This window comes from Homalodisca vitripennis, chromosome 6 (assembly GCF_021130785.1).
Source record: "Homalodisca vitripennis isolate AUS2020 chromosome 6, UT_GWSS_2.1, whole genome shotgun sequence".
In the NCBI taxonomy this organism is placed as follows: domain Eukaryota; kingdom Metazoa; phylum Arthropoda; class Insecta; order Hemiptera; family Cicadellidae; genus Homalodisca; species Homalodisca vitripennis.
Genome location: NC_060212.1, coordinates 32,043,080 through 32,056,948, shown reverse-complemented (window position 1 = coordinate 32,056,948; position 13,869 = coordinate 32,043,080). Strand labels below are relative to the sequence as shown.

At 34.6% G+C, this 13,869-nt stretch overlaps 1 protein-coding gene across 2 annotated transcripts in view; it reads left to right on the top strand.

Annotated features, from left to right (window-relative positions):
• LOC124364213 (tonsoku-like protein) overlaps positions 1 to 13,869 on the top strand; it is a 61,989-nt gene that overhangs the window by 13,921 nt on the left and 34,199 nt on the right. For both annotated transcript variants that reach the window (XM_046819529.1, XM_046819528.1), the window contains 8 exons: positions 1,982 to 2,128; positions 2,660 to 2,846; positions 7,291 to 7,419; positions 7,649 to 7,800; positions 8,912 to 9,148; positions 10,606 to 10,738; positions 11,918 to 12,040; positions 12,376 to 12,587. In XM_046819529.1, the coding sequence (XP_046675485.1) occupies positions 1,982 to 2,128; positions 2,660 to 2,846; positions 7,291 to 7,419; positions 7,649 to 7,800; positions 8,912 to 9,148; positions 10,606 to 10,738; positions 11,918 to 12,040; positions 12,376 to 12,587 (1,320 nt within the window). The remainder of the gene's footprint in view (positions 1 to 1,981; positions 2,129 to 2,659; positions 2,847 to 7,290; positions 7,420 to 7,648; positions 7,801 to 8,911; positions 9,149 to 10,605; positions 10,739 to 11,917; positions 12,041 to 12,375; positions 12,588 to 13,869) is intronic.

Here is a 13,869-nt window from a genome sequence, read left to right as displayed (position 1 = left end):
TTTACTTTTGTGTCGTTTTGAACATAAACATTACAGAAATGTAATAAATAAAATTAAAATATTCTTTTTTATGGTAAATTTTGAGTTAAGCTTCATTTTACCTTTCATTCACTATGTGTGGAATGTCTGAATTCTGACATCGTCAGAGACTTGACTTGTGTAGTCAATTGAGCACCTATTGAGACAGTGAGAATACCTCTTTATCTAGGTTACACTGGATGGCTACTAGGTAATCCAGACAGACCTTTTTTGTAGTCTACGTGTCTCTGACATTGAAACGAGTTAATTTTTTACATCTCCATCATCGACAATTTTGGATCTCTTTAGACGAATTTGGACAGTTTCTAGGAGTCAAGAATCAAGATGAATTTTACTGTCATTAAACACATGGCAATAGGCAAAGTCCAAAACAGTTTTATAAGTCTTTGACAATCTCAGATTTCAGACACTGTACTAAGCGGAAAGTGAAACGTTGCTAAACTCAACATTTGGGTAGAATCAATCCTTTCACCAATAGCTACGTTACTCTATTGTAACTTTTAAATGTGCATTATCCTTAAATTGAATTTTATGAAGGAATTTTCAAAATTAATTTAAATTAATTATATTTTATTTTTGAATTGAAACAATGCAATCGCACAGTAAAATGGAAATATGTAGATTAATATGAATTGATTAAGCAAAGAATTCCAGTTGTTTTAGTATTTTTTTCCAACCACCAATTTTAGAGTGTATGCCTAGTTGAAAACAACGTATTACATAAATTATTTCACTTTTTCAAACTAAAGCTATATGATGAAGATGATTTTATTAAACCATTGTCAGTGTAATTGATCTAGCCATGTAACTTTCTCAGTGTTTCCGTTATATTTTTGTTTCTTTAGGTTTAGAAATTTGCCTATTGCAAGGCATTTCATTTAAGCACTTTCAGGAACTTAAGTTTTTTTTGGAGGTGGAAAAATTTTATTTAAATATATCACACAATATTTATTGTTTTGGCTGTCTATAAATAATGTACAAAAATAGTACATAATATGTCAAATAATGATATGAGTTCACGTTAATCTGAATGTGCTTGTCCTCATTATGTGGAATGTTTCTTGTAAATTTCTTAAACGTAATATGATTTTGCCAATAAATATTATGTTTAGTTTAAATTTGAATTGTAACATTTTTTTATTTGTATTGTTACAAGTAATATTTTATTATTATTTTGTTTTAGTTTAAAATAAACAAAATTTGTCTTTTGTTTTAAATAACCTTATCTGTTAGTTCTGTAATAATTTTATCCTCATTCTTTTCTTTTATGAATTGTGAATGTATGTTTAAACCTTATTCTAATGGGCAAAATCTCAATACAATGAAGAATTGCTTTTGCACACATAAAGTTGATTTGTTAAAGTTTTAGTGTTTTAAAAGTATTTCTACATGTTTTTGATAGTTCAATATAGAATTTACATTGCCCATTTCTACAGATCACATGTATTATACACCGTCGTTCTGGATATATTTTTGTTCATAATACCCTAATACAAATGGGAAAATTACAAATCCATAATTAAATTAGCCTACTTTTAAACATAATTTTTAGGTATAAGTACAAAACTTATTCAGTGGAGGGATATTCATGATTATAAACATAGAAATAGTTTTTTAAGATTGTGGATTTTTTTAAATGTGAGTATTTTCTGTATCTGTGATAACTATCTGATGAACAAAAAGAATTAACATAGTATCTTCATTAAAACATTACAGTTTTTAATTAAGTGTTCATCAGTATCTTTTGTGGTTACAATGTAGATACAATTAAAAAGCACAAATTCATCTAAGCTAGAAATTTCCTGCTTAACCAGAAAAAATATTTTTAAAAACAAATTTTTTGAAAGGTTCTTTCTAGACTGATGGAATTGTGAGAAAGTTAAGGAAATGCTTGTTTATAGTTTCCTGTTGTCTTTTAATTTCGAATTTTCTGTTGAAACAGACTGCAAAGAATATGGGAGAGACGGGAGATCAGTTGAGACCTTGTTACGTTTCCTTGTCCCAGACTTACAAGGACAACAAGCAGTACAGTCTGGCTATCAAGTATTTCAACGAAGAGCTCAAGTTGAATAGCAACAATCCAGTTGAAGTATGTTGTACCAATTTTACAATGTTTATATTAAATTGTTAACTGTGTAATATATGTAATCAAATGGAAATTTAGTAATCCTCTTGAGTAACACAAGAACAAGAGAGATCCCAGGGTCGAACCCTGGGGTACACCGCACTTGGCTGGTAATTGGCTTTGACAATTCTTTAACCCTTTGAATGCCAATGTCTGATTTAACCGGATGTTCGGGGAAAAAAAATCACTAAAAATCGAAAACTTTAGATTTTAAAATTAATATCATATTAAATTGTTTGTGAAGAACTGTTCTTTTCAAAATAAATTGTTATAGTACACTTCCGATCAATTGACTTTCACGAAAATCAATCTAGAACTCGCATATAAACATTTTTGGTTGACATTGCTACCGGAAACAATGTGACATTAGGTCCGTAAATGTTGTAAACTCACTCATTATTGAAGATAAGGATGTACATTTTCATATATTTTAATTTTCACTGTTTATATATTGTAATAGATAGTTGTACAGACTTATTTTGACGAATGTGACAGGCATGCAAGACGACTCTGAACATAGCGGAAGTGTTGGAGATCAAGGAGGCGGATGTGGAAGAGATACTGGAGGCGTACCGACAGGCCCTCAGCCTGGCTCAGACCGCCAAGGATCACAGACTGGAGGCCAGAGCTCTGTCCTCCTTGGTGCAGGTGCTTCGAGACAACAATCGGCTCTCTGACTCCAGTGAGTGGGCCAATACGAGGACTAAAATAAATAAATTTAGTCAGTTTGTTTTTTTAAATGCGTTTTCAGTTCGCCATACTAGTGATAATTCAATTCAATATTCAATTCAATAATATCTTTATTCACACATTCATCAAGAATGGTTACAGAGTCAACACATGCAGTAAAAATTGATGTCATCAAGAAGTAGGTAAACTAGTTTAAAACTATTATAAATGAGAAAATATCTTTAAAATTTGATATTAACTAACATTTGTGTAAAATAAAATATATATGAGGAGAAAATATATGAATGCATATACATACACATACATGTCTTAAATAATAGCATTAACAGAATTAAAAAACTCATTCAAACTATAAATTGTAGAGTTTATCAACAGGCTGTGCAGTCTTTTCTTCAGAGTTTTAGAGTCACATGTTTTGAAGTTTTCTGGAAGCATGTTAAAGAGTCTTGCACCGCTATAGGAAGGCTTCTTGGTGTAAAGGGTTGTTCTATGCGCTGGAAGGGATATATCATTTGTCCGTCTTGTTGTGTAGCTGTTGACGTCACCAACCCTTGGTAATCTTTCTCTTGAGGCGTGGGTGATTACCTCGATGATGTATATGGACACTACTGTGAGTATCTCAAAAGATTTAAAAGCCTCTCTACAAGATTCTTGTGGCTGTAGTCCTGCCATGATCCGCATAACCCGCTTCTGTAATACCAGGACACGATGAAGGTTGCCGGCAGATGAACTTCCCCACAGAGTTATTCCATATCGAACATGTGATTCGAACAGAGCGTGATATGCGGCTTTCAAAGCGATAGAGGTACCAATGGATTTAATCCTCTTCATTGCAAAGATTGCAGAGCTAAGCCTTGAACACAGTTGGTCGGTGTGATTGCTCCAGGAGAGGCCTTGATCCAGAGTTAGGCCTAAGTGTTTTGTGTTGTCAACTCTCTGAAGATCTGGGGGCTCAGTCAAGCATTCTTTTAATCGTCCAGAAGCGAGATATTTTGTCTTTGCAGCGTTAAAAACTAGGTCGTTATTTGAGCAATATTGTTGTGCCATACTGACTGATATGAAGGTACGAATGTCCAGGTCTTCAATGGCATTGCCACTCGTTACAAGAACGGTGTCATCAGCAAACATGACTGGGTAGCTTATATTACCCAAATACTTAGGTAGGTCTGCAGTAAAAAGAACAAACAGAACCGGGCCCAACACTGAACCCTGGGGAACACCTCTTGTAACAGCCAAGGGCCCAGATCTTGCAGTCCTCTCTGTTCCATCCAGGTTTTGTTTTATTTCAACGACCTGTTCTCTTCCCGTTAAGTAACTCTTAAACCACTTGACTGTAGTCCCTCCAAAACCAAGAGATTTAATTTTGTTGATAATTAAACTATGGCCCAAACAGTCAAACGCCGTACTTAAATCAAGGAAAACACTTGTAACTGTGTTCTCTTCCTCCAAGTTGTCAATGATGTGTTCTATTAAATCGGTAAAAGCACTTGTGGTTGATCTTCCAGGGATAAACCCATGTTGTCTATCAGGCAGGAGATTGTTGAGTTTAAGGTGGTTTTGAATTCTGGTTAAAATTATTTTTTCTATGATTTTTGAAATAGTTGGGATTAGGGATATCGGCCTGAAATTTTGTAGCTCCTTTTTGCTTCCCTGCTTATGAAGGGGATAAACTTTAGATATTTTGAGTTTGCTAGGAAAAATCCCCTGAGACAAAGACTTGTTGATTATATCTGTAATGGGTAGAAATACTTCACCAATGCAAAACTTTAGCAGCTTAGAGCTTACGTCATCGATACCTGAAGAAGATGTTGACTTCAGTGACATTATAGTGTTAAAAACTTCACTGAAGGAAGTGAGTCTCCATTCCATAAGTGAAGTTCCAAGAAAAGAAGTATCACTCATAACAATGGGTCTTGATTGATTGTTTTGCAGTAGAGTTTGCTCGGCTATATTGGAAAAAAAGATATTAAAGTGTTCACACACAATTTGTCTGGGTCTTCTTCTACCCTTCCTCCAACATCAATCTGCCATCTTGCCCCTGCACTGTCTTTTCTTGAAATTCTCTCACTATTGATGACATTCCAGATGGCTTTAGATTTATTACTTGACTCAGCAATAAGGCTTTCATTTTCTTCCCGTCTTAGAGTTTTTAGTTTTAGATCATACATTTTTTTCTTGTTAAACGCATCCACTTTGTCTTGCTCACTTCCAGTTTTTTTATATTTGTCAAGCGCCAGGATGAACTCTTTTCTAAGGCTGTTAGCTTCTGGGTTGTGTAGGACTAGAATTTTTCCTCTATTTTTTTTCGGTATGCAAATTTTACGTGGACATGTGATATCAAGGGCTATTGTCAGGGTATCAATAAAGTTCATGTAAGCCTCGTCTGCTGTGGCTGCCTGATAGACTCTGTCCCATGATTGAAGTGACAGGATGTCCTTGAAGTGCTGGAGGTTGTCAGGATTATATTGTCTGTGAGTAGTTCTAAAAGCTTCATTTTTCTTTATTGGGGCGTCAACGTAGCAAAGCTGTCCCATATGATCTGAAAGGCCCGTATTTTCCACTATGACTTTGACTCTGTCAGTGTTAAGATTGGTGCAGACAATGTCAATGGAAGTAGCAGAGGTATTAGTGACTCTTGTAGGAGGCAACGGTATTCTGGTTACATCGAAGGTGGCGAGTGCTTCGCATAATGCTACATTTTCTCTTGATGGAAGCAAGCAATTTACATTGATATCACCAACAATACAAATTCCACTGTTGTCACAAGGAAGTAAGCTGAGGGTATCAGTTAACAGGGCCAAGGCATTGTCAAGAGGAGCAATGGGTGGTCGATATATCCCAAGAATGTATAAACATGATTTCCTGTCGAATGTTATCCTGATTGAAGACATTTCACATACGAGTTCTTCTGAATGGTCAGCAATATTAACACTCTCCACCTCATTAGCCATGTCAGTGTGCTTGTAGATGGCAACACCACCTTTCCTGTGACTCTCTCTGCAAAATGCAGTTACCAGACAGTAGTCCACCAGGCATACATTTTTCAAAGTTAATTCACTTAGTCCATGTTCTGTGAGGACAACTAAATCGGGCTTGTGGATGTGTAAAAAGTGATTTAATCTATCGATTTTATTGCACAGCCAATCTATGTTCTGATGGAAGATTTGAATCTTGTCTTTAAATTTGAATTCAGGAAGATTCTGCATCGAGTTTTGCTTCTTTGAGTTGGGTCTAAAAAAGTCTGGGTTTCTGAAGAGTTTGAATTTTGGAGTGGTAATTTAATTGTTGGTACAGGTTGACGGCATAATTTTGGATCCACCGTGACATTCAGTTTTTTTGACAGGGTTTGGCTGGCTCCCTCAGTGGCGGTTTGATTCAGTTTTTTGGACAGGGTTTGGCTGGCTCCCTCAGTGGCAGTTGGATTCAGTTTTTTGGACAGGGTTTGGCTGGCTCCCTCAGTGGCAGTTTGATTCAGTTTTTTGGACAGGGTTTGGCTGGCTCCCTCAGTGTCGGTTTGATTCAGTTTTTTAGACAGGGTTTGGCTGGCTCCCTCAGTGGCGGTTTGGTTAAGATTATCATATGTAGTCTGGTTGGATAAAACATTGTATTATCTGGTCTGGTTGGATTGGATAACTTGTATACAATCTATCAGATTAGTACTCATGTTTATTTATTGGTATAAATGTTCAGATCAATTGTGTTTGTGGAACAGAAGTTCCTACATCTAACATTTCATACAACATAACTCGAAGTTCATCTTCTCAATGATCGTTTGTGCCGAATTTCAGTGGACATTGTGAAAAATAATAATAATAAATCTTTATTGTCACAAACGTTTCATAATAATATAGCACAGCTATAAAACCAATGACATTGTCAGATATAACCTACATTACTCTTGTTTGACTAAATCCAAACAACCAAACACACAATACAATAACAATAAAACACGCAAAACAGCAATAAAACACAATAAAACAGGGTATTAATTAATTCTTCATAGGAAAGCAATATGTCAACTTGTAAACCTACTTAAAAATATAAAAATCAACATTAACAAGCAGTAATACAGTGCCTAAAATTTAAAAAATATCATTTAAAAACTCACTTACATTATAATATGTTTTTTTCAAGTAACAACTCCTTAATGTTATCTCGGATTGAGCCTAAATATATTAATTCCTTAAACCTTAAAGGTAATTTACTGAAAAAAATTTCCCCGTGTAGGATGGTATCTTTTCCACCATTTTCAGATGATGTTTGAAAATTAGTTTTATACCTGGTATTATGACTGTGTTTATGGTTTTCATTAAAAAGGTTGTCGTAATTATACTGCACTGTTAATAACGTTTTGAAAATTATTAGTACAGTTTTAATTTAACTTAATTTAATTTATTAATTAAATTAAAAGTAATTTAATTTTAATTGTTTTATAGGAAAATTGGAAGTTGAGTTGGAGAACCTGAGAGAAAAGTTTGGCCCTCTTTCGTCAGACTCTGAGGGTGATGAAGAGGACGAGAATACTCCAGATATTGGTGCTGATATTTGTATTGAAGAACTGTCAGGTAGATATGGCTTGGAAATCTATATTGAGCATGTCATTTTGTCATTCCAATTTATTGAGTGATTATAAATTTACAGATTGAAAATTAGAAATTGACTTAGTTTGTCAACATTATACCTTTATTTAATACTGTAACTTCATATCTTCATTTCATCGCAGTTCATAAGTTTAGTTTTTCTTGTTTTTACTTTCTTAAAATTTATCAGTACAAATGATGGAAAATGTTTTAGATGTTGAATTGGAAGAGGGAAATGAAAATGCAGTGAGGACTCGCAAGAAGTGCCCCACAACAAAGTTCAGGCGTAATGAAAAAGGGGAATTTCCACTCCACACAGCATGTATCAGTGGAAATTTGGCGCTTGTCAGAAAACTTCTGGAGCAGGTACTTAGAGTTAAGTAATCTTTGTTAATATTAATGCACATATGTCTGGAGTTCTAACAGAGGGATTATAATAAGTGTACTTGGTCTTTTTTTAAGAAAAAAAAAACGGGTTAAACTCATTTGCCAAATTATTTTTATTGACTGTCTCGTGAACTGAACATGTGAACTTTTGGTTAGAGAGCCGATCTTTTGATTGTTAACTTGAATTAATTTATGTTCCAAATCAATAATGACTTTGAAATTCATTAACATTGTTCTTATTTATTTGAAAGTACGAGATTTACGTGAAAGAATTACTTCAAAAATGTCCTGAACATTGCACTATTCTGTCTGAAGATTGACTGAAGAAGTGTTCTGGAATAGGTTGTATAGATTTTTCTCCGTTCTTCTAGTGACTAATCCCATTTCTGCAACCAATTGTATCTCTCTTTACTGTGTTCTCTGGTGGATCTCAGCAATTCCAATAAGTGCTCTTCAAAATCATCTACTCCTCAAAGCAAAACCAATATTTGAGGCATATGGTTATTTTGTTCCAGATCAGAGAACCATTGCTTAGTTAGGGTCTCACAGTTTGGTTGTTGAGGCCAAGAGTATACTTTTCCAAGGCAACCAAATAAGTTTCAGTAAGAGATGATTAAATTATTCAAATTCTTTATTTACATGATGCCTTGTAGAAACTAGAAAGGATGTTCAAGTAGCCTCTTCTTAAATGACTTGCCATTTAAGTCCTTGATGTCGTCTGGAATGTTGTGTAGCTTTGCTCAAATGTAAGAAGGCTCCTTTTAGTCAGAGTCAATCTGTGGATGGGCAGGGTATAGCTTGAGCCATTCCATGTATTATAGTTGTGAGTACTGTAGGTTATTTGGTGATCTAGGTCAGCTGCAATGCAGGATGACATGTTCTATGTACAGTGATGCCACTGTCTTTATTTTATGATCATCAAAGCTACTCACCAGCACCGAAATAAAAGCTTTTATCTAAATATTTCTCAACACATTTTCATATTTAATTCACCACCTCTTGCAGATGTAATTAAGTCATTTAGACAGGTTTAGTTATAAGTTTGAGTATGAAGACTATCAGAAGGTACAATGAAGGGTTGTTTCCGAAGGGTCACCCGGTGAATGTTCGGGACCACAACGGGTGGCTGCCGCTGCACGAAGCCTGCAACTTCGGCTATCTGGAGATTGTGGAGGAGCTACTGAATAAAGGGGCTGCCATCAATGACAAGGGAACGGATGGGTGTGACGGCATGACGCCCCTGCTGGACGCTGCTTCCTGCGGCAACCTCAGTGTCATGAACCTGCTCCTGCAACGTGGTGCTTCTCCAGTCATGAGGACCAATAGGGTAGGTCTAGGTGATCACAGGTAGAAATAGCAATTGTTGTGACGTTTTAATAAATAAGGCAACATACTGATTTTTCGTTCATTAAGTTAAAAAAAAATGTTTCTTATCACTTGAGGGACTGGAAAAAATGTAATTTCTGTCTTGTCTGTTTGCACAATATCTCTGCATAAATCAATCATGATTTTATTGATATTAGTCAATAAATGGATGTGTACGGTATGAAAATGTTGAGAGCCTAAATAAAGGCTCTTGGTGCTTGACATCCGACCTTGACCAAGCCTATATATAGGCTTTTGGGGTTTCACCACCAACCTAGCTTGAGCCTAAATAAAGGCTCTTGGCGTTTTGTGACTTCAAAGGTGGGGCTTATATATAGGCTCTTTGTACTGAAAAGGTTAAAATTGGTCTTATGGGTAACCATAATGGCAACCTAGAAATAACAGAATAAATTAATTTGTAAACAAACAAAGTACACTCATAAGAGATTTTAACATGTGACCTAACTATCCCAACACATAAAACTTCATTTTAGAGTGACTTAGTGAGTAGACTTATTATTTAAAACAGATTTATTTGTATTAAACCCAATTTAATGAACAAATTTTAAATGTATCAAGTGGCAAGACATTTTGAGAGAGATTTTATGTGTAATTTTTTAAGTTTCCATTACATGTCATTTCTACATAGATAAGAATGAGTTCTATGATGGTGTATATCCAACCACGGAATTTTGCTGAGCTTCGTTGACTCATTAGGTGATCACTCAATAGGCTGACATAATGTTTTTGTATGCAGGGTCCGTATGACTTTAGTTCTATCTGTCAATAATGAAATGACCAATAGACTTTAAATTTAGCATTGAACCCCAGCGAAGCCTGTTACAGGACATGTGGTTTTGTGTATCCCTACCTTGTACATGTAGAGTGGTTGATATTACGCTTTCAAAATAATTATTACTAGAAAGAGTTTTTAACGGTTGTTCTGTAATAACTGGAAGGGAACTGAAGTAATAATTATAATGTGAAGAATTGAACAAAACAATCAAACAGATACTTTTAAGTGATGTAATTGATCTATCAATAACTATTCAAAGAATCACAAGGCACTTGAAATATATGAAAACAGTATTATTAGATAGTAGTATGATTAAAATACAAAAATTACCACTTTACATGCCACTTGGTGGATATTGAAAAAACTAGAATGTTTTCTAACAATTGCATCACAAAGCTGATTTCTAGTAAAAGGGAAGAAAAATATATATAAATATAATTTTCAGTTTGGAGCACTAGAACCCAAAGAATTTATTGGCTAAATAAAATTTCAGCTTTATTGTGTATTATAATAGTTAAGCTATCTAACTTGTTTCATTTTGAAATATGCATATGTTAACTGATTATTATAGATTTATACAAATTCATACAAATACTCCAATTAACATGGTTCTGGAAATTCAGGGAGAGACAGTTTTGGACTGTCTGGTCGCCTGGCGGAAACGTTACATCAGGGACGAGAAGAGAGACTTGGATCCGGACACCCTCAATCAGTACAATGATCTGGTCAAGACGTTAGGAGCGGCTCTCAAAAAAGGTATTGGACTTTGTTTAAACTTTGTCTGTACTATATGTAAATGTATGCCTTGAATTTGAGAACACTAGTGTAAGGACCATTACCTGTTAAATGTTCAGCTCATATTTTATCACAAGTGAATCATGTCTACAACATTCTGGTTTGATCTTTCCTTACTTTCTTTCCAAGAGTCTTGACAACTCACTGGTCTTGTGTACCATAATGTGATAACTGAGTTTTAAATTATTAAAATTTGTGATGAAAAAATTAGATCCAGCTTTGGATCATATCTTAATTTTCAGTGAGGACAGTCAAATCCTGATATTTTTGAACCTATAAAATAAAGTGTTACTGGATATTATTGGACATATTTTTGGTAAGCATATACATACATTCACTTGCAGATTATCATTGTAGACACACTCAAAATAAGTAAAATTTAGGTTATTCCAGAATTTTTACTAGTGCTATAAAAAAAATTAATTAGCCTATACTATACTAATAGGTTTGAGATTTACACCAAATTTATATGGTAATCTGTATTTTTATTTCTTGGATAATTGGTGAATTCACTTAATTAAACGAGTAACTCAGAGATAAGTCTAATAATTATAAAATATTTAGCTAGGCATACAGCTAAAGTTATTTATTATGTAGTGGTAAAAAGAGTACAGTCTATGGTTTTGGTCAATACTGATTTAATTAAATATGCCAAGTTTTGATGGTAATTTTAAATTAATCTTTTTTTATTATTCTGTGTTTGTAATAAATAAATGAATAAGGTCAAGACAAAAGCATAGGCTTAATTAATGTCATTTTATTATTTCGCTCATTGTTTAAAAGAAGATTGAAAATTAGTGTTTTTATAGAGGTAGGTTAAAAAAGTTTCTGGCATTGTTACCTTTATTCAAACGGAGATTGACCAACAATGGTATCCCTCTTCTAATACTGGTCAGTGGTGAAGCATCTAGCGTGCTTTGATTCTTTTTGTTACTGCCATTCATACTCATGGCTCCAGAATGCTTTTGGCCATCATAGGATTTATTTGACAGATCTTGATATATGTTTAAAACAGTATTTCAACAATAAATTCTGTGTAACACACATCTGAAATCAGCCGTAATATCACAGTACAAAGTAATTAAAGATTTAAAGATTTCTGTTTTGTGTTAGTATTTTCATTGTTTCTTGTTGTTACAGCCGGCCATAAACCAGAATCTGACAAGAGATCTCCTTCTCCTCCTTTATATTCTGCCAGCCAACCAAAATCTGCAAGGAGATCAACAGGAAGTGACTTTAGAGACAAAATCGCTCGAAGATCAGGTGCAGTACTACTTTTCAACTAAATTTCCGGTTTTTCACAACAGTGAAAGCATTTAGTGGACTAAGATGAGTTAAAACTGTTATTTTCAGTAGGAATAACATTATTATTTGTGCAGATGTTACTATTTCTCCAAAAGGATTGCCCTCTTAAACAATGTACTGTTGTTGTTCAAGTCCCTCAAGATCCTCATTAGGAAATTTTGATGATCTCCTAAAGAATTGCCCTCTTAAAGAATGTACTGTTGCTGTTCAAGGTCCCTCAAGTTCCTCATTGGGAAATTTTGATGATCTTTTAAAGGAATACCCTCTTAAAGAATGTACTGTTGTTGTTCAAGGTCCCTCAAGTTCTTCATTGGGGAATTTTGATGATCAGGATTTACGCCAGAGGAAGAGTCACACCAACCAGGACCTAGTGTCCAGACCTTCGAGTAGTTCCTTGCGAAGGAGTATAGATGATGTTACACTCGTTCAAGACAGAAACGCAGCCAGAGAGTATGAGGATGCGATGAAGGCTCTACGACGTAAGCCTGTGCTTCAACCATCGTCAGTAAGTTAAAATGGACTTTTTATCAGTTTAGGATCAGTTTAATACTATCTTGAATCTGATTGAAGAGCCCAACTGTGTGTGTATGTGTGTGTGTGTGTGTGTGTGTGTGTGTGTGTGGGCGCGCGCGCGCGCGTGCTTGTGGGAGGTTAGGTGGGTATGGAATAAATATAAATTCAATAAATTAGATAGGCGTAATTCATAGTAAGACATTTTAACTGCTGTTTGTTTTTCACAGATTGCTGTTATGTGTATATTTGACATATTTTAGGACTTTTGAAGGGGGTTTTCTATCCCCCCTCATCACCCCTTAGTTACGCCACTGGACTGTTGTCAAGTTTGAACTTGCTATTCATTAGTATGTATTGATTTATGCCTTTTAACCTCATGTTTTAAGGATTCTTTCACTCTTGAAGATAAGGATAGCACAGGTAGTCTGGCTGCCGAATTTTTGAACCGTCCGGTCAAGAGTAAAAATTAAGATGGTAATTCAATAACAACTTTTCTGTATACAATTCTAAAATTTATTCTGGAAAACATTACACTTGTTCTTATTACAAGTTTCCATGTTATGAATTTTTAAAGTTGCAGTTTCGTTGAAAGGCATTAAACGTTTTTTTTTGTTTTCACTGACATAAAAACTGGAAGTGATTGTTTGTTAATAAGGTTAAATTGTAATTTAACTCACGTTATTTTAGCTCTACTAGTTAATGTGTGGGTTATACGTTCAAACTTGGGTATCTATAACTTTTGATTCAAAGCACTAAAGTTGCATGCAGAATTTCAAATGTATTTAGCACATTTCACATTTCAAGATGTCCTGCAGACGGACAGATCATCATACAAAAAGAAGTAGACATAAATATGACGCATCATAGAAGTCATTCTTGTAGAAATGAATATTCATGTCAAAGTCTACATATGAAATCTTTCTCGACATATCTTAGCGCATGATAGATTCAAATTTTTTCTGTAAATTTGGTTTCATATCAGTGTTTAAAGAATAAAGGTCTACACACCAAGTTATTAAAAATGATGTTTTATCTGTTGAAATAGTTAGGCTATTTATTTATTTTGCTATTTTCTCGTTGACATCACGGTCGCCCGTAAGAGCAATGTAAAAATATTCCAAATCCCTTGGAGTGACATGCACCACCGTATAACTCAATCTTCCTTATATATAAATGAAGCTTCATGAACTATTTCCAGTCTAGGTCAGTTCGTTTTTGACATAACGTGAGGACGGTCAGGCAGAAATGAAATTTTTCCAACCCCACGAGTGATA